Genomic DNA, 18,524 nt, shown 5'->3' with positions numbered 1-18,524 from the left:
CACGTTGCCAGTTTGGACCTCAATTGTTTCCAAATCTCAGTGCCTGTCTACATGCTTACACAACACAGCACTGTCCAGCAGAAGACCGGCCTCACCATACCTGGCATAGCAGGATAATGCCGCAAACTGCCGGATCCCCATTGATTGACCGCTTTCTGCCATAAATGCCGGAAAGCGGCCAGATCCCATTGTAGTCAATGGGGATCCAGTGGTTCGCGGTATTATCCAGCTATGCCAGGATTGTGAAACACAGATGTGAACACACGGTGACTTGCTGAATACTGTTATTTTTACAACTACATTTAAAGAGAATGTGTCATCAAAAAAGAACCTATTGTTTGAACCAATTTTTAAAATGTTAAACATAATTTGAAATAACTTTTGGTGGCCATTTTTATTTTTTCATGTTGCTCTGTATTTTTCTTTTTAATTCTAAAATCCCTCAGTTTTTTCACTGGTCACCAGGGCTGGTTTTTGACAACATGTGGCCCTGGGCAAAATCAAATGTGGAGTCCCAAATCTATAATAATAATGTACCAACAACACAGTCACATTCTGTCGATCCCAACCCTCCCTCATAGATTTACACCCCATAAAGCTCCTTTCACAGATCTGCACCCTCATGGCCCCAGAATACGCCACATGCCCCCTCCCCTCACAGGAATGAGTTCCCCTCACTCATAAAAAGCTACAGCAATGGAGCAGATGGTAATACAGCATGTACCCCAGGACAGCACTGCACACTACTAGACTGACCCTCCCTCACCCAGCCGCTCAAAGGAGTACACAACCCGTCTCTCCCAAAGTACCTCCACAAGCTCCAACGTCCGTGCAGAAAGAAAGCTCGGTCCTAGACGCACTTGGTCATGTCCTTTCGACATCCGCCACAAATGTACGGCGAATGCCGGTTCTTTAAAGATGGTGCTCGCTCTGGAGCGGAGCAGGTGCCATAGCAACTGGGGGCCTGCTGTATCATACAGCAGGTACCCGAGGCCACGAGTTATAGTAATGCTTACCTGGGCATTTGACCACTAAGATGCTGTTGGTCAAATGTCACCAATCTGAGAGTGTTAAAAACCGGAAGTGCGAGCTTACTATTTAGGTGCGCTTTCCCCAGGCAATGATCGTGGAAAGCACCCTGTTCTAAAAATGAGCCGCAGCCTGTACTAGGCTTTCCGCCTCATTATTAGTATGTCCCAGATCAAGCCACTCTACATAGAAAGTTTTGCTCCATTTTTTTATTTTTATAAAATCCAACTCTTTATTGACATACTGTGTGTTTAAATGGGTTTTCTGGGAAAGATAAAAATGAAGATACTGGAAAAAAAAAGTTATTATAAATAAACTCTTAAATGGCTTTAATTAATTATAATGGCTCGTTTAGTCTAGGGGACAACGAGTGAAGGATCTAAAATGGCGGTTCTTAGATTGCTGATCATAAAATCCGTCCTCCTCGTGACACTGCAGGATGGCTGGTGTGAGAAAGCAGAGCACAGAGCCCTGTGTAAAGTCTGCCAGTCTCAGCACTGTGAAGCTGTATATTACAGCTGAAATAACTGCTCCACTGTGTCCCTGTGTTTCAAAAAGGAGTTTATCTCATCCCATACTCAGAGACTGAAGGGTAGGAATGAGGACCAGACTTGCTGCTGTGTGGGAGAAGTGTTATTAGAAAACACTTCAGCCTGCCAGTACGGGACGAGGTAAACTCCTTTCTGAAGCACAGGGACACAATGGAGCAGTTAACTCAGCTGTCATCTGCACATAATGTACAGTTTCACAGTGCTGAGACAGGCGGTCCTGCAGTGTCACCAGAAGGATGGATTTTATGATCATAAATCTAAGACGCCATTTTATCTCCTTCATGATTGTCCCCTAGACTAAACGAGCCATTATAAATAATTAAAAGGCATTTACATTTTTTTTTTGTAATGTTTTTTCTGTATTTTCAATATTATCTTTCCTGGAGAACTCCTTTAAAAGGGTTATCCCATCTTAGACAATGGGGGCATATGCGATATACCCCCATTGTCTAAGATGGAATAACCCCTTTAAGTCTTATTTAGCCTCTAATTTGGAAAGGTTTCTGCTGGGATTCAAACTCACAACCAGAGATCGCACCACATTTTTTCCAGAAGAGTAAAACTACCGTACTCTGATGATTTTCGAGGAGTTTTTTTACCCGAGGAGGAGTACGAAAGGTGCGGTAATTCAAATAGACAATATATAGGCCTACACTTGCTCACATCTGCGTTGGAGGTTCCGTATGAAGCCTCTGTTGCAGAATCTGTTGAAAGACCACACAAAAAAGCCTCATATGCAGGACTTTATTTTTATTAATTTTTTTAACAATGGAACGCCATAGTGACAGATGCCATAGTATGGCATTTGTCTGAGGCGTCCGTTAATATATATACGGTTTTTGTGTACATTGAATTTATCACAAAAACCCAGCCTTATGTGCCCGATCCAGCACTAATGCTATTTTTGTTGCCCTGCTCATCTAACGGAGCAGAAAAACAGAAACAAATAGTGCTGGTGTGAACGTGGCTTAAGACGTGGATATTAATGCGGGGGAACCATTACTAATCTAAATAACATCACCCAATTATAGCCAAGTGATAAAGTCCAATTCAATATAGCGGATTTAACCCTGTACTTTATCACTTGGCTATAATGTAGTGCATTCACTACACTACATACATCACACACACTACACTACATGCATCAGTGTGTGATGTGTGTTTGTGGTGCAGTGGGTGTGATGCATGTGGTGCAGCGTATGATGCATGTGGTGCAGTACACTGCTGTAACCTCTGAGGAGTCCTCTTCAGCTCCTTCGCCGCCATGTTTCCCGGGGTCCTTGTCCAGCACGCCCACTCGCCTTGCTGTGAAAACTCTCGGGAGCCGGCCCCTCCTCATTCCAGCTCCCACCGGCTTCCCCTGCTGCTCGGCGCTGTATCGCGCCAGCGCCCGCCCAAACCAACCAATAGCAAAGCTCCTTACTGTATGGAGATTTGCTATTGGTCATTTCAGGCACAGGCAGCATCGCTGTGCTGCACGTGCCGTTCACAGCACACCCTGCGCTGATGATTGTGGGGAAAATACCAATACGCCTTTTTCCAGGGAGTAATATGGCCTGAACAGGCATCAATGACACTTGTAGAGGCGTTAATGAAACCTCTGCTCACAACCATCTACATTAAAGGCAAGAACATTAACCACTGAGCTATAGAGATCCATGTTACACTGTGAAATTATATTATGGCTAAAAACCTCAGTAGTAGTTTCCCATGTATTATGCATTCATATATAGATAGATAGAAATATATATATATCTATATATAAATAATGCTGCTGTATATGAATTCCTAATACATGAGAAACTACTATGAGGTTTTTCTGCAACAGTTTAACAGTGGTTAATGTTCTTGCCTTTAATGTAATTGGTTGCGAGTTTGAACCCTGGCAGAAACATTTTAAAAATAAATAAGATTTAAATACACAGGGTGTCCTCATGCATACTGACAATGTGTCGGAATGCCCCCTTCATTTTTATAGTACTGACTCCATATATGGAGTCGAAGCAGGGACTCCTAAGCCGCTATGCAGGAACAGTAACACTGCTGGAGTTACCAGAGTCCGGACGTGGCAGAAGAACAGCTCAAGCAAGATGGCTGCCCCCATAATCATGTTCAGGAAGAGGTATAAAAATAAATAAATAAATAATAATAATAATAATAATAATAATAATAATAATAATAATAATAATACTACAATCAGAAAATAAAAACATTAGAAAAATAGAAAATGTGCGCTATCTGGTTTTAACTGGCAGATATTTTTAGGAGACACCTTCCCTTTACAGGTATTTGGATGTTACAATACCGAGCAGTTCACCAGTGTTATTTTATACCAGCATAATCATATGAACGTACCGTACGATCAGCATTAGCCCAGACCTTCATAGCAATGTGCTGGTTAATGGGATGCAATAGCACTTTACAGTCCTTTAGGCCAATCCAAAATCAATGACCTAACGCCCCTAACATTTTAGCATTAATAGCTGGTTAGCCTCAGCCCCAAACACATATTCGGCCTGATAAAAAGAAGTACACATGGATACATGGAAACACCAGCACTGGCAAAGAACATGCCCTAGAAGTTCTCTCACCGGACACAAAAATAAAACTACAATCACAACCCAGATATCTGTGTGACGAGCTATGTGAAGTAGAGGGGGTAAAAACGTACCTCACGCAGTTCTCCAATTCTTCTTAATGCCTTATCCTGGCTCTGGCTCAAAATTGACTGCAAAGATTGACAAAACATCAAAAAATAAGTAATTTAAAGGAAAGAGATTGGCATATTATTGGACTGGGTTTTACACTGGCAACAGACATGGAACTAGAAACTATTGTTGGGTGGTTTCACATACAGATTTGTTTTTTTAGCCACAGTTTTTGCATTAGTTTTTGAGCCAAAGCCAGAAGTGGATTTACAAGGAATGGGAAATATATAGGAATGACTTCTATAACTCCTTCCAACTCGATTCACCTCTGGCTTCAGCTTAAAAAACAAAACAAAAAACCTGTAGCTAACATACGTGAAACCATCCTTAGATGCATGGTGGTCAGTTGTCCAACAGTCCTTTTGGCCAGCAACACGTACCAACAAACATTAGACACAAAAGTGAAGCACCCCTGTAGATGCCACATTGTAATATTCAATGTTAGTAACAGACTTTAGATTACAGTCAAATATACACCCAAAAATCTAACAAATCGAGTCCTTAACAGATTGTCTGGTGGCGTAAAAAAAAACATGGTCAATCAACCAAACATAAGGCGAAAGCTGGAATTGTACATTTTTTGGCCGACAATTTCATATCCTGTGGCAAACCTTAAAAGGGGTTAACCCACAAAATATTGCTTATAGCTGCATCCAGTCCATAATTATGTACTTTTTTTTGTAGTTATACTTAATTCAAATACTTCTATGCCCAGATATTCCAGGAATCATGTTAATATAGCACCACCTGCTGGGTCTATTGAACAGCCTTTTTCCCCCACAGTAAATGTGCTGAGGTGGACACACATGCTCACATGGAATCCCCAGCAAGTGGTGCTATACTAACTTCATTCCTGCAATATTTAGGGATTGTTTTTAAAGCGTGTGCTAATGTGTAGGGGCAGAGATAAATGGATTTTTTGTACTCACCGTAAAATCCTTTTCTCGTAGTAGGCATTGGGGGACACAGCACCATGGGTATATGCCCAGCTACCACTAGGAGGCTGACACTAGAAACAAAAAAGTGTTGGCTCCACCCAGGTGGGCTATACCCTTCTGCTAGAGCCAAAATAACTCAGTCAGTACAAAAGCAGTAGGAACGCCACACCTGAACTAAAAGGAAACTGAACGCCAACAAGTCTTGAACTGGGGAACCCGACAACCACAAACAAACGCCGGAACCACAAACAAGAATAAATGCTCCAAAGGAAAGGGTGGGATCTGTGTCCCCCAATGCCTACTACGAGAAAAGGATTTTACGGTGAGTACAAAAAAAACATTTTTCTCGTGCATGGCATTGGGGGACACAGCACCATGGGACGTCCCAAAGCAGTCCCTGAGGGAGGGAAGAAGAACGCCAAGACGCCAACCTAAAGCACCGCTGCCTGTAGAACCTTACGCCCCAGGCTGGCGTCAGCAGAAGCCAGGGAATGAATATGGTAAAATTTAGAAAAAGTGTGAACTGACGCCCAGGTGGCGGCCCGGCAAAGCTGGGCAGCCGAAGCCTGGTGACGCACCGCCCAGGAAGCCCCAACTGCCCTAGTCAAATGAGTGGTCAACCTGGAAGGGGGAGCACGGCCCTTCGCGGCGTACGCCTCCTTGACAGCCGACCGAACCCAGCGAGAGATGGTGGCCTTGGAGGCAGGCAAACCTTTACGAGGACCCGCCGGAACCAGGAAAAGAGAGTCCGAACGACGGAAAGGTTCCGTGAGGCGAAGGTACCAGCGGAGACCCCGAACAACATCCAGGCAATGGAGGGACTTCTCCCGAGGGTGAGAAGGATTAGGGCAGATGGAAGGAAGGACAATCTCCTCATTGATATGAAACGAGGAGACAACCATAGGAAGAAAGGAAGGAACGGGACGCAACACCACCTTGTCCTGATGGAACACCAGGAAAGGCGACTGGCAGGAAAGCGCCGCCAGTTCGGAGACCCGGCGGATAGAGGTGATCGCCACAAGGAAGGCAACCTTAAACGAAACAAACGACAAAGAGATGTCTGCCAAGGGCTCAAAAGGAGAGGACTGAAGAGCATCGAGGACGAGATTCAGGTCCCACGGCTCCACCGGAAAACGAAAGGGAGGGGCTCGGCGAGCGACACCCTGTAGGAAGGTCTTAACCTGAGCCCGCGCGGCCACAGGATGCTGAAAGAGGACCGAAAGGGCAGAAATCTGCCCCCTGAGAGAAGCCAGGCGAAGCCCCTTCTCAAAACCAGCCTGAAGGAAGGCCAGAATATTGGGGACGAAAACGTCCGGACTCGCACCAAGCAAAATACGCCTTCCAGGTCCGGTAGTAAATACGGGCCGACTGGGGCTTGCGAGCGTGAAGCATCGTCTGAATGACAGAGTCCGAGAGACCGCGGGCCTTCAGGACCGCGGTCTCAACAGCCACGCCGTCAAACGAAGCTGCGGTAAATTCGGGTGGAACAGAGGACCCTGCGAAAGGAGATCGCGGCGCAGGGGAAGACGCCACGGAACGTCGGCGAGCAGAAACACAAGATCTGCGTACCACGCCCTGCGGGGCCAGTCCGGAGCCACCAGGATCGCCGGCACCCGGGCTGCCTTGAGACGCTTGAGCACTCGAGGCAGAAGAGGGATGGGCGGAAAGAGATACAGAAGGTCGAACTGAGACCAAGGCAGAACTAGGGCATCGACCGCCAGAGCTTGCGGATTCCTGGACCGCGCGGCATAGCGCGAAAGCCTGTGATTTAGGCGAGATGCGAAGAGATCCACGTCCAGAGTTCCCCACCGGAGACACAGTTGAAGAAACATCTCCGGGTGGAGAGACCATTCGCCCGGGTCGACGAGCTGACGACTGAGAAAGTCTGCCGCCCAATTGTCGACCCCGGGAATGTGGACGGCGGAGAGAACGGGAACGTGTTCCTCCGCCCACCGCAGGATCTGAGAGGCCTCTTGCAGGGTCATCACGCTCCTGGTGCCCCCTGATGGTTCAGATAAACCACAGCGGTGGAATTGTCCGTCTGAATCCGGATTGGGAGGCCGCGCAGACGGGAGGTCCAGTGCGACAGCGCTAAGAAAATTGCCCTGAGTTCGAGAATGTTGATCTGCAGGGAGGACTCTTGAACAGACCACAGACCCTGAACCGTGAGGGACTCGAATACCGCTCCCCATCCCAAGAGACTGGCATCCATCGTGATCACCCGCCAACTGGGAGGGAGGAAGGACCGGCCCAGGGACACCGTCCGGGGAAGCAACCACCAGGAGAGATCCAGGCGAATCTGAGGGGGGAGACGGACAAGGCGATCGAGACCCTCCGGGGACTTGTCCCACCTGGATAGGATGAACAACTGAAGGTCCCGGGAGTGGAATTGAGAATGGCTTCGAATGAGGCCACCATCCTCCCCAGGACGCGCATACACGTCCTGATGGTCAGAGAGGACGGCCCGCGGAGAAGATGCACCCCCGCCTGAAGAGAAGAGACCTTCTCTGGGGGAAGGAACACCCGCCCGAGGCGAGTGTCGAAAAGCATGCCCAGAAAAAACATCCTCTGGCGTGGGATGAGGGAGGACTTGGAGTGGTTGATAAGCCACCCGAACTGAGCCGAGAGGGTGATGCTCAGGCTGGACAGATTGTCCTCCGGAGACGGGGCCCGAATCAGAAGGTCGTCCAGGTAAGGCACCAAGGCGACCCTCCCGGCACGAAGAAGGGCCACGAGGGGAGCTAACACCTTGGTGAAAACCCTCGGCGCGGAGGCCAGACCGAAGGGCAGGGCTACAAATTGGAAATGAAGAGAACCCACCGCGAAGCGAAGGAACTTTTGGTGGGAGAGGGCGATGGGAACGTGGAGCTAGGCATCCTGAATGTCGATTGACGACAGGAACTCGCCCAACTCCAGAGAGGCGATCACAAACCGGAGGGACTCCATGCGGAAATGACGGACCCGGACGAAGTGATTGAGCGCCTTTAGATCCAGGATAGGACGGAGCGAACCGTCCTTTTTGGGAATAGTGAACAGGTTCGAGTAGAAACCCCGAAAACGTTCTGACTCCGGAACCGGAACGATGACCCCCAGAGCATGCAGGGAACGAATGGCCTGAAAAAAACCGTCTGCCTGGGCGGGAGACATGGGGGGGGGGGACGTCAAGAAGAACCGACCGGGTGGAAGGTCGGTGAATTCGATTCTGTACCCAGAAGAGACCACCTCGAGAACCGAAGCGTCTTCTATGTTTGCTTGCCAAACATCCCGAAAGACGAGCAGGCGCCCTCCCACCGTGACGGAGTTCGAGTCATGCGGAAGGAGGCTTAGTGGACTGGGGACGAGCGGGCTTGGGCTTGGCATGCCAAGAGAGCCTGGACTTAAAGGAAGGCCTGGAAGGCTTCTTATCAGATCGGGCGGGAGGGGCCCGAAAGGACTGCGCCCGGGAGGACGACCCGGGGAAGCGACGCGGCGAGGCCGATTCTGAGGAAGAAGAGAACTCTTACCTCCAGTGGCCTCAGAGATGAGCTCCTCCAAGCGTTTCCCAAAAAGCTTTCCACCAAGAAAGGGAAGAGAGATCAGAGCTTTCTTGGAGGCGGAGTCCGCCGCCCAGGAACGAAGCCAGATGGTGCGGCGGATAGCCACAGAGTTGGCGGCCGCACGCCCGGAGCGGCGAGCCGATTCCATAGAGGCGTCACAAAGAAACTTGGAAGCCTGATAAATCTGAGAGGCAAGCACTGCCAAGTCCCCCTGGTCAGAGTCTGCAGGTAAGGCACGGAGAAGTTGCTTTGCCCAGATAGCGCATGCCTTGGCCACCCAGGAGGCGGCAAACGCAAGGCGGATGGCGGCGCCTGCCGCGACAAAAACGGACTTGGCCAAGGAGTCGACCCTTTTGTCAGCGGGATCCGACAAGGAAGCCGCATCAGCCAGGGGAAGCGTAGTAGCCTTTGCCAGGCGGGCAACCTGAGGATCCACCAAAGGGGGAACTGTCCAGAGATTGACAGAGTCCTCCGAAAAAGGATAAGGGACATCAGAGGCCTTTGTAAGATGAAGGCGCCGATCAGGGTGGCGCCACTCCTTAGCGAGGAGCGCGTCTAGATCCTCGTGATTTGGGAAAACCGCCGTGGACTGTTTAGAACGGCGGAAAGACAGGTAGCTGAGGAGGAGTGGGACCCAGCCGAGACCGTACGCGGTCACTTGCGGGACTGCGAACCAGAGCAAGAACGGGAACTGTCGCCAGGCGCATCACCAGCGGGAGGGCCCCTGCGAGAGGCAGCCACAATCTGGGCAGGAAGACTGTCCAGGGACTGCGCCAGGGACTGGGAGAGGCTGGCAAGGCTACCTATGGCCTGGGAGAGGGTAGCAGCCCATTCCGGAAGGACCGACAGAGGAGGGGGTGCAGGGGCGGACTGGGTGGGCCTGGGGTTGAGGCACTGCACGCAGAGGGAAGTAGGCTGGCAGCATGGGAACTTCTTATTACACACGGAGCAGGCGTAATGAGTGGAAATGGCGGCGGAGGGAGTGGGGGCCTGACCAGAAGAAGACATGAGGGCGGAAGAGTGGAGCCTGTAAAGAAAAAACTCAGCCAGGAGGCTGCCTACCGCTACCGATGATGCTGTGTCCCAGGAAGGCGACGAGAAGAGACCGGGCAGCACTGCACGCAGGACAGAAGGAAGAACGCCCACCCAGCAGCCCACGCTGGCGCCGGATTGGGCGAGAAAAAAGACCTCCCATAGCGCCGCCCAAAGAGGGGAGGGACGCAGGAGAAGCCCGGGAATCTAGGGAGGCGGAGACGGAGCTCCGCCCCATGTGACCGCGGCCTAGGCCGGGGCGAAACCGGGGACTGGAGTACTGATAAGACCTCCAGAAAGGACTGCGGAAAAGAGCGCTGCGGAAAAGAGCGCTGCGGAAAAGAGCGCTGCCGAAGGCGCACGGCCGCGGACCGCTCCGGCAGCAGAGGAGGGTACACTGCACCATGGGAGAAGAAGGTAGGGGGTGAGAGGGCCGGAATCGGCCGTCTTAAAGGGGCAGGCTCCAGAAAAAAAAAGGAGGGCGCCACCAAGACGCAACACCACCTACAGAGAGAGAGCCCCCAAACCAGAGGCCCCAGATCATGAGGGCCAAGGAACCCAAAAGGAGGGGACCAGGAAACAGCTGCTCAGGAAGGGCACCTAATGGGAAAAAGAGTATCCTCAGCATACTCACCTTCCAATGTTTTCAGGTGCAGCGTGACCACCCCCTCGGCGGACTCAACACGGGAACCGTGGGTCCGCCGGAAATCCACTGCGGAAGCAGGTCACATGGGGACTGGGTGGCCGCCGGGTACCTAAGTACGCGCCTGCAGGGGGGCAACTAAGGTGGAGCACGATGGAGCCACCCCTGCCACCTGTAGAGAAAAAAGAGAAAGAATAAAAGAAAGAAAAAACTAAAAATAGCAGGATGACCTGCGAAAAAAGAATAGCAGGTCATGTTTGCCTCCTACAGACACTAGAACTAGATTGAGTTATTTTGGCTCTAGCAGAAGGGTATAGCCCACCTGGGTGGAGCCAACACTTTTTTGTTTCTAGTGTCAGCCTCCTAGTGGCAGCTGGGCATATACCCATGGTGCTGTGTCCCCCAATGCCATGCACGAGAAAGGGAGTATTTTTCTAATATACTTTATTTAGGGAAATCGATTATTTATAGTAGAAACCAACCCCTAGTAGTGCTTTCTCAATTGAGCAATGAGAAGGGACAGTGCTGCGCTGACTAGGAAGACGGGTTGGGAGGTGGTCCCTCCTATAGTAGTGGGGACAGTACACTATAAACTAAATATGTATTTACATGTAAGGTCCTGCTCACTGATCAGCGTGGAAGCGGATATACAGTATATAGGGACATTTTTATACTGAGATGCCTGAGTGAGCAGTAAGCACTCACTACTGGCAATGCAGGGAGGCAGGAAGAAGCTCTTCTACTGTATAAAGGGGACAGTTCTAGTATATTACTGTCCTTCTATACAGTAAAACTGCTTCCCCCTTCCTGTACTGAGCGTTCACCACTCAGGCATCTCTCCTGACAGCTGGGCGCCAAGAATACAGGAGAAGAACTCACTGACAGCGCTGGCCACACTGATCAGTGAGCAGAACCCAATTGTATAAATATATATTTCATTTATAGTGAACCGTCCCCTCTACTATATGACATCATATGTGGCAAGAGAGGCGCTCATAGGTTAATAGTTTCTTAGTGAATTGGTTTACAAAGAGGCAATGGTTATTCTCACCTTTTCGCGTTGTGCAAGCATGGGCACAACACTAGTGTAGGCGTATGTTTAAATAGTGGTTGGTACTGCCGGTACCGTTCGTTCCTCACTTGTGAAGTTGCCAGCCCTCCTGGAGGAGTGATGAGAGACAATAGAGGGGTGTGGAGTATTGGTGGTCCACCATTTTCGATATCTCCTGGCGCAAAAACACGACCTCAAGTGGCAAAAAAAAAATTCTCTACATATACACGACAACGTGTTTCAGAGTAGACAAACACTCCTTTTTCAAGTCTGAGGCTGTATGTCCACATGCATATAGTGCATTTTTCTCAGGTGAGAAAGCACGCTATCTATATGCACGTGGACATACAGCCTCAGACTTGAAAAAGGAGCATTTGTCTACTTCAAAACGCGTTGTCATGTATATGTCGAGAATTCTTTTTGTCTACAACCACTTGAGGTCGCGTTTTTTGCGCCAGGAGGTATCGAAAACGGTGGACCACCAATACTCCACACGCCTCTATTGCCTCTACTATATGAGGGAGCAGTGAGGACAGACGCTCACCACCTTCCAGCCCAGCCCGTCTTCCTACTCAGCACAACACTGACTAGCAACGATCATTTTAAAGAGCGCTGCTAAGGGACATTTCAGCCCTAGTTTTCTACTATAAATAAATTATTTCCCTAAAAATAAAGTATATTAGAAAATGGTTTCCTATGTCTGTCCATACACATTATAATACAACACTAAGTGTTAATGCAAAAAAATTGGATTTTTTGTACTCACCGTAAAATCCTTTTCTCGTAGTAGGCATTGGGGGACACAGCACCATGGGTATATGTCCAACTACCACTAGGAGGCACTAGACACAAAAAGTGTTGGCTCCTCCCAGGTGGGCTATACCCTCTCCACAGGCACGAGGCTATTCAGTTTGTACCAAAAGCAGTAGGAGAGAGAAGAAAAGCAAGGAACCAACAACTCCCGTACCGGGAAAGATCAAGAGACCAGCCCGGAGAAGCGGAAGAAAAAACATAGGGAGGGATCTGTGTCCCCCAATGCCTACTACGAGAAAAGGATTTTACGGTGAGTACAAAAAATCCAATTTTCTCGTGCATGGCATTGGGGGACACAGCACCATGGGACGTCCCAAAGCAGTCCCTGAGGGAGGGAAAAGAAGAGACGCGCCACCGGTTGGGCATACAGGTGCAGGAGAACCATGTGACCCAACGGGAAAAAACACGAGATGGGCAAGAGGTTCCATAACAAGGAAGAAACCTCAGAAGAAGCAGGGAAGACTGCCAGCACCCCAGGACAAATGACTGGAAGAAAATCCCAAATGCAAGAAGGTGGCAAAAGGAAACAGAGCGCAGCCAAGGGCTGGAGAAAAAATTAGGACAGCACCGCGTGGTGAAACTACCCAACGCTCTACATTGTTCCAGACCCAAAAAAAAAAACCTGTGGCCATCCCCTGAAAGGCCAGGGGAGAAAAGAAACAGGGAAGCACTGAAAACCAAACGAGTGGGGGAGCCATAGCAAGGCTCACATGTGAAGGGAGGGGACTCCCCTCACCGCAAGGCCAGGAAAGAAGCTAAGCGCCCCATGTAAAGGTGAAAACCCAAGGCTGCTAGAGGAAACCGCCAACCCTGGAGAAGGAGGGGGTTGTAGGTAAAAAACCAGGAAAAGAACGATAGCTCCTGCGTCCCCAAAAACAGGAGACGAGGCGCAAGCCTCCGAAAACAAGATATCACCGTGAAGCGTAAGACCAGAGGAAACACTGGGCATGTGAAGTAGCATGGAAAAAAGAAGCCAGATACAGGCCAGGCAACCTCGGCAGGACACACTGGACTGAGAGACATGGGAGTAGAAGGAGAGCACTCCAAAAAACCTAAAGAGGAAAGGTCCTACAACAGGAGGAGGTCCCTCCCGAAGGAGACCATACGGTGGAACTGCAAACCGCAGCACTAAACCACTCAATACCAGGTACTTGACGTGGGAGGCTGGAAAAAGAGACACAAATCCCAAGAGGACCTCAAATGAACAGGGACAGGGACTCCAGAAAGGAGTACCCAGTATGGGCTCACAAGGAACCAGAAGCTGAACCACCAGAAGACAACGCAAGCCAGAATATCCAGGAAAGGCGAAAAGAAACCACCATAGGGGAAGGGGCATAGGCCATGGACAACTAGCCGTACCAAGAATATTGACCAGCAAACCTTAAACATTGTCCCAGAGAGGGCAAGTACAGCAGCTCGGGATGTACCACAAAACGACAGACATCCATATGCATAAGGAATGCAGAAGTCGCCATGAAAAAACCGGGGTAGCCTACATAGAAATGTAGAAACCAGCTGCGACCGGCATACAGAAAACTTCCAGGGGGGAGAAAGCACCAGACAGGTGCAGACGACGGCAAGGTCCAAGAGGACTGCCCCTCCGCCATGTAGCACAACTAAGCAGAAAATACAAGGGAATACCGAAAACACCTGGACCCAAAAGGAACTACGGGGCCCTGTCCGATACCAGAGCAAGCAGCTGAAAATTCAGACAGGTGTGTGTGGCGCTCAGAGGTCCTGTCCTTGACCCATCAGGGAGGACGTCCAGCAATGATAAAAGCCGTGGACCCAGAAGGATTCCGTGTGGCGGACATCCAGCGATGACAGAAAACCGCAGCCGCGGCCGATGCCACCAGCTACGTGTCCAAACAAGGTAGAAGATCCAGTGGAGATCCTTGTACTTCACCAGGAATGGGCCGCTCAGCAATTAGGAAACAACGCGAGTACTCCCCTATAACATGGGGTAACGCGGAGCACAGCATACCGTAGTACCGTAAAGAGAAGGCAAGAGCAACTACAGCACGAAGGCCAACAACCACCTGGCCACGGAGTAGGGAGCGTGGTTGAATGAGGACCACCCGCCGGATCAGACAGATCAGTCATATACTGGAGCCACCAGAAGTAGCAGTAGACCGACAAGGTGGGGGTTGGGCTGGCCCACACCTGCCAGACATGGAAACCATGCACACGCTGAACGAAGGGGGCCTGGTGCAGACAGTGCCTTGAGAGGTAGAAGGAGACCAATGAGCGCGACAGTAAAGGAGTGGCAGATGTATGGAAGAACCAAATGGATGGAACCAACATCCGCAGCACAGATTAGAACCCGTGGGCAGAAAACACCCAGTGATACAGAAACTGTCTGAGCTACAGACCGCACCACAGGGCCCAGCGCTTGGGGTACTACAAACACACGCCTAAAATATGGGGAAAGTGGCTGCATGTTGCCAACTAAGGAGAGTGGAAACATAGCCACAGCATCTGGGAATGAGACAGCATACGGAGGGTACAGGTACACAACCTGTAAAGTAGAAATATGGCTGTGTTAGAGGAACTACATTTAAGATCGAAGCAATGTGGCCGCATGGTGCACCCTAGACCCAGAGAGGTGCAACAGCAACCGCGTTAACAATGGAACCCAGTAGGGCCGCACGGTACCACAAAGAACAAGACAGGTGCACACCACAATCAGGTAGGTGCAATGGCAACAGAAACAGGGCCGCATAGCACACCCTAGAAGCCAGACAGGTTGAACGGCTGCAGCATCGGAGACGGTTCAGGGACTCTACCCATGAAGGGAGTAAGATGGCCGTTTGGTGCACACTATGATGAGGTAGGTGCAATGGCCACGGCAATAGGAGGAGGCCTCAATATCTCGTCCTGTAAGGAGAGAAAATGCCACATGGAACACCATAAAGCCGGACAGGAGGAACGGCTACCGCATCCGGAGATGGCTCAGGTACTCCACCTGTTAAGGGATCAAGGCGGCAGGGAACAGACAGGTAACTGAACCGGACAGGGGCAATTCTACGGCAATTGAAAGTGGCCTCTATATTCCGCCCGTAGGGAGAAATGTTGCCGCATGGAACACAACAGAGCCCGCCAGAGGTATCGGCTACAGCACCGGTGATGGCGTAGGTACTCTACCTGTGAAGGAAGCAAATTGGCTGGGAACAGACAGGCGCAATTGCAGCGGCAATTAAAGGCAGCCTGTATATCTCGCCAGGAAGGGAGAAATAGTGTCGCATGGAACACCATAGCGCCAAGCCAGGGGAATCGGCTACAGCATCAGGAGATGGTGTAGGTACTCCACCTATGACAGGAGCAAAGTGGCTGGGAACAGACAGGTGCAATTGCAACGGCAATTGAAGCGACCTGTATATCTCACCCGGAAGGGAGAAATAGTGCTGTATGGAACACCATAGAGCCAGCCAGGAGTAATGGCTCCTGTAGGTACACTACCTAAGAAAAGGGGCAAGGCGGCTGTACAATTGCTCTGAACTCACCAACCTACAGGAGGCGATAGCCGAGCTAACCGCTTGCCCAGAACAGGAACTCCCTGTAATGAGGTAGAGTGGCGAACACCAACACCAGGATGGGAACCCCACGGAACCACTCTCAAATGTGTAGAGGATAGCCCCTGGTATAGGGGAACCAGGAAGGCTTGTCAGGGACAGCCTATGGCAGTGGTGCAGGAACCCCCCTGTTAAGGAGAAGGCGTACGTATCAGACACCGGGTAGGTGACTCAGTATGCTAAACACGGGGACGGCTGCCTTACCTGTGCGGTTGAATACCTGTGCGGTCAGGGGAGCACCATCCGAAAATCCACTAGAGGGGATACCAACCCTGTTTAGGTAGGAGAGGTTCCTCCGTGCACGTAGTCTTGACCTCCCAGAGGGCTTCTATATGGAGGAAGACCGCCTGATGCTCTGTTCCGAGGGAATCGGTGCAGAGGTGTCCCCAGAGGCAACGGATGGGGTGACAGGAAGGATTCGTCACCAGCCTCAGGCCTGTCCTGGGGGGGATCCGAGGATGCCGAGGAGGGGTGGGACCCCGTTGAGACCACCCGAGGGTGTACTGTGAGCTACCCCTCGCCGAACCCGGGTGCAGGTACCCCTAACTGAGCATGCCCCATCTGCAGGGAGGACCCTGGGAGGGCAGAGGTGGCCGCAATTTGGGTTGGTAGCGTTCCAGCGACACTGCCAGGGAGAGTCGGCCAAGGTTCCCATGGCATTGACACGGAGGGACCCATTCATGGGGAACCTACACAAAAAGATTGTTCAGGAAAACAATGGGATCTGGGAAGAGGTACTGCACACCAGCAGGGACAGGATGACCACATGGCAGCCATTGTAGACAGCGGACGCACGTGAAAACACGTGGCGACCGAGGAGCTGTTGGGAGAAGAGATGCTCAAAAAGCAGCCAGCAGAGGCTGTCTATCCTGACCCGGACGCAGTGTTCCCCCAAAGAGGTGCAGCAGCAGCTGTTCCCCAAAAAAGAGGTGGTCAGTAGGGCTGCAGGGGACATGAAGCAATCGAGGGGTTAACCACCCCCTCCAACAGAAAAAACATGTTAGCCCAGGAAAGGGTGAGGAGATAGCTCCTCCCGAGGGCCGGGCGGGGCTCAGAAAAGCCCGGGAAGCAAGGGGGAGGGGCCGGGAAGATTGCGGCCTAGCAGGCCCAAAAGCCGGGGCCTCGATTTATGAGGTGGCCGGGAATGGAGCAAGGGGGGGCGGGGCGAACCGCGGCCGACAGAGGGCCCACCGAACCATAAAAATAGGTGAGTAGGGTAGGGGGGGAGAAGCGACACCTGGGGATAGGCAGATCAGGGCAAACAGAGCACCTGGGAGCCGGGGACAGGCCATAGAAGATGAGGCCTAGTCCCGGCAGAAGCCGGGGACTAAAGTAGCGGGGAAGCCAGGGAGAGACTGTGGCCAGGGAGGAGAGAAAAGACCAACCGAGGGGGAAAAGAAGGGAGGAAAAAAATGAATATAACCCCCCAGGAGGGGGAGGGGGTTGGCTAGGAGGAACGAAGAGGCTCCCCAGGACCCCCAGCTAAGGTGGATCCCATCCCCCTGGCCACAGAAGGGAACCTAACCCTGGGGCAGGGACACAGGGACAGGGGAGTATACTCACCATCCGATATACTCACCATCCGATGTCTTCGGGCGCAGCACGGTCACCCCTTCGGCAGACTCAACACGGGAACCGTGGGAATGCCGGCAAGCCACTGCGGATGCAGTCCGTGGGGACTGGGTGACCGGCGATGGTACCGAAGTACGCGCCCGCAGGGGGGGGCAACTAAAGTGGAACACGATGGAGCCCCAGCCTGCAGCAGGTATAACGGTGGGAAAAAAAAAAACCGACCTGCGGAAGAGAGAAAAAAAGAATAAAAATAAACAGCAGAACCTGCAAAAAAGCAGGACAGGTCTGCCTCCTACGGACACTAGACTAAAACTGAATAGCCTCGTGCCTGTGGAGAGGGTATAGCCCACCTGGGAGGAGCCAACACTTTTTGTGTCTAGTGCCTCCTAGTGGTAGTTGGACATATACCCATGGTGCTGTGTCCCCCAATGCCATGCACGAGAAAAAAAAAATTCTGAATAATAAGTGCTTCTGATTATTAATGCAGTTATAATGGACAACTGCTCAGTAATTCGCTAAAAGAAGGGCAAGGCTAAGCACACCGAACTACAAAAGTGGTTGTGAGCAGAGGTCGCAATAACGCCTGTTCAGGCCATATTAACTATAAAATAAGGTGCATTATTTCTTGATTAGACAGTCAGTGCCCACATCCTCTTATGGGTCTGAGCATAAGGAGCTGTGCCTCCTCCAACTCCAGCCGCCGTCCTGAAGAGCAGCACTTACCCCACCATATATCAGTAAGCCGGAGCGATTTTCACCTTATATTATCCTGTTAAACCTCTGGAATACACTGCAAGCAGATTAACCCTTACCTGTAGTTTTTCTTTGTCTCTCTGAATGGTTCTGTATGCTGTGACTAACTGAAAGAAAAATGACAACATGATGCATAAATCATCTACGGCGACTACGTTCATTGACAAAAGAATACCCACACACACACACATCTACGCCAAATGATTTAGTCCTGTTTGCATCTGTCAATCAAAGGACAGCACTTCTGGCCTCTGTGACCGCAGGGTCTAGTCTACTAACTGTTGTGGTCACAGACAATACTTGAAAGAGTTTTCCAAGAGTTCACA

At 50.7% G+C, this 18,524-nt stretch overlaps 1 protein-coding gene across 4 annotated transcripts in view; it reads right to left on the bottom strand.

Moving 5' to 3' along the window:
• Positions 1–18,524, bottom strand: part of GOLGA4 (golgin A4) — a 122,110-nt gene that overhangs the window by 79,443 nt on the left and 24,143 nt on the right. For all 4 annotated transcript variants that reach the window (XM_044293480.1, XM_044293481.1, XM_044293482.1 and 1 more), the window contains 2 exons: positions 18,258–18,305; positions 4,252–4,308 (listed from right to left, as the gene is read on the bottom strand). In XM_044293480.1, coding sequence (XP_044149415.1) covers positions 4,252–4,308; positions 18,258–18,305 — 105 coding nt within the window. The remainder of the gene's footprint in view (positions 1–4,251; positions 4,309–18,257; positions 18,306–18,524) is intronic.

This window comes from Bufo gargarizans, chromosome 5, assembly GCF_014858855.1.
Source record: "Bufo gargarizans isolate SCDJY-AF-19 chromosome 5, ASM1485885v1, whole genome shotgun sequence".
Lineage (NCBI taxonomy): Eukaryota > Metazoa > Chordata > Amphibia > Anura > Bufonidae > Bufo > Bufo gargarizans.
The sequence above is the reverse complement of the archived record's forward strand: the minus strand, read 5'-3'. Positions and strand labels throughout refer to the sequence as shown.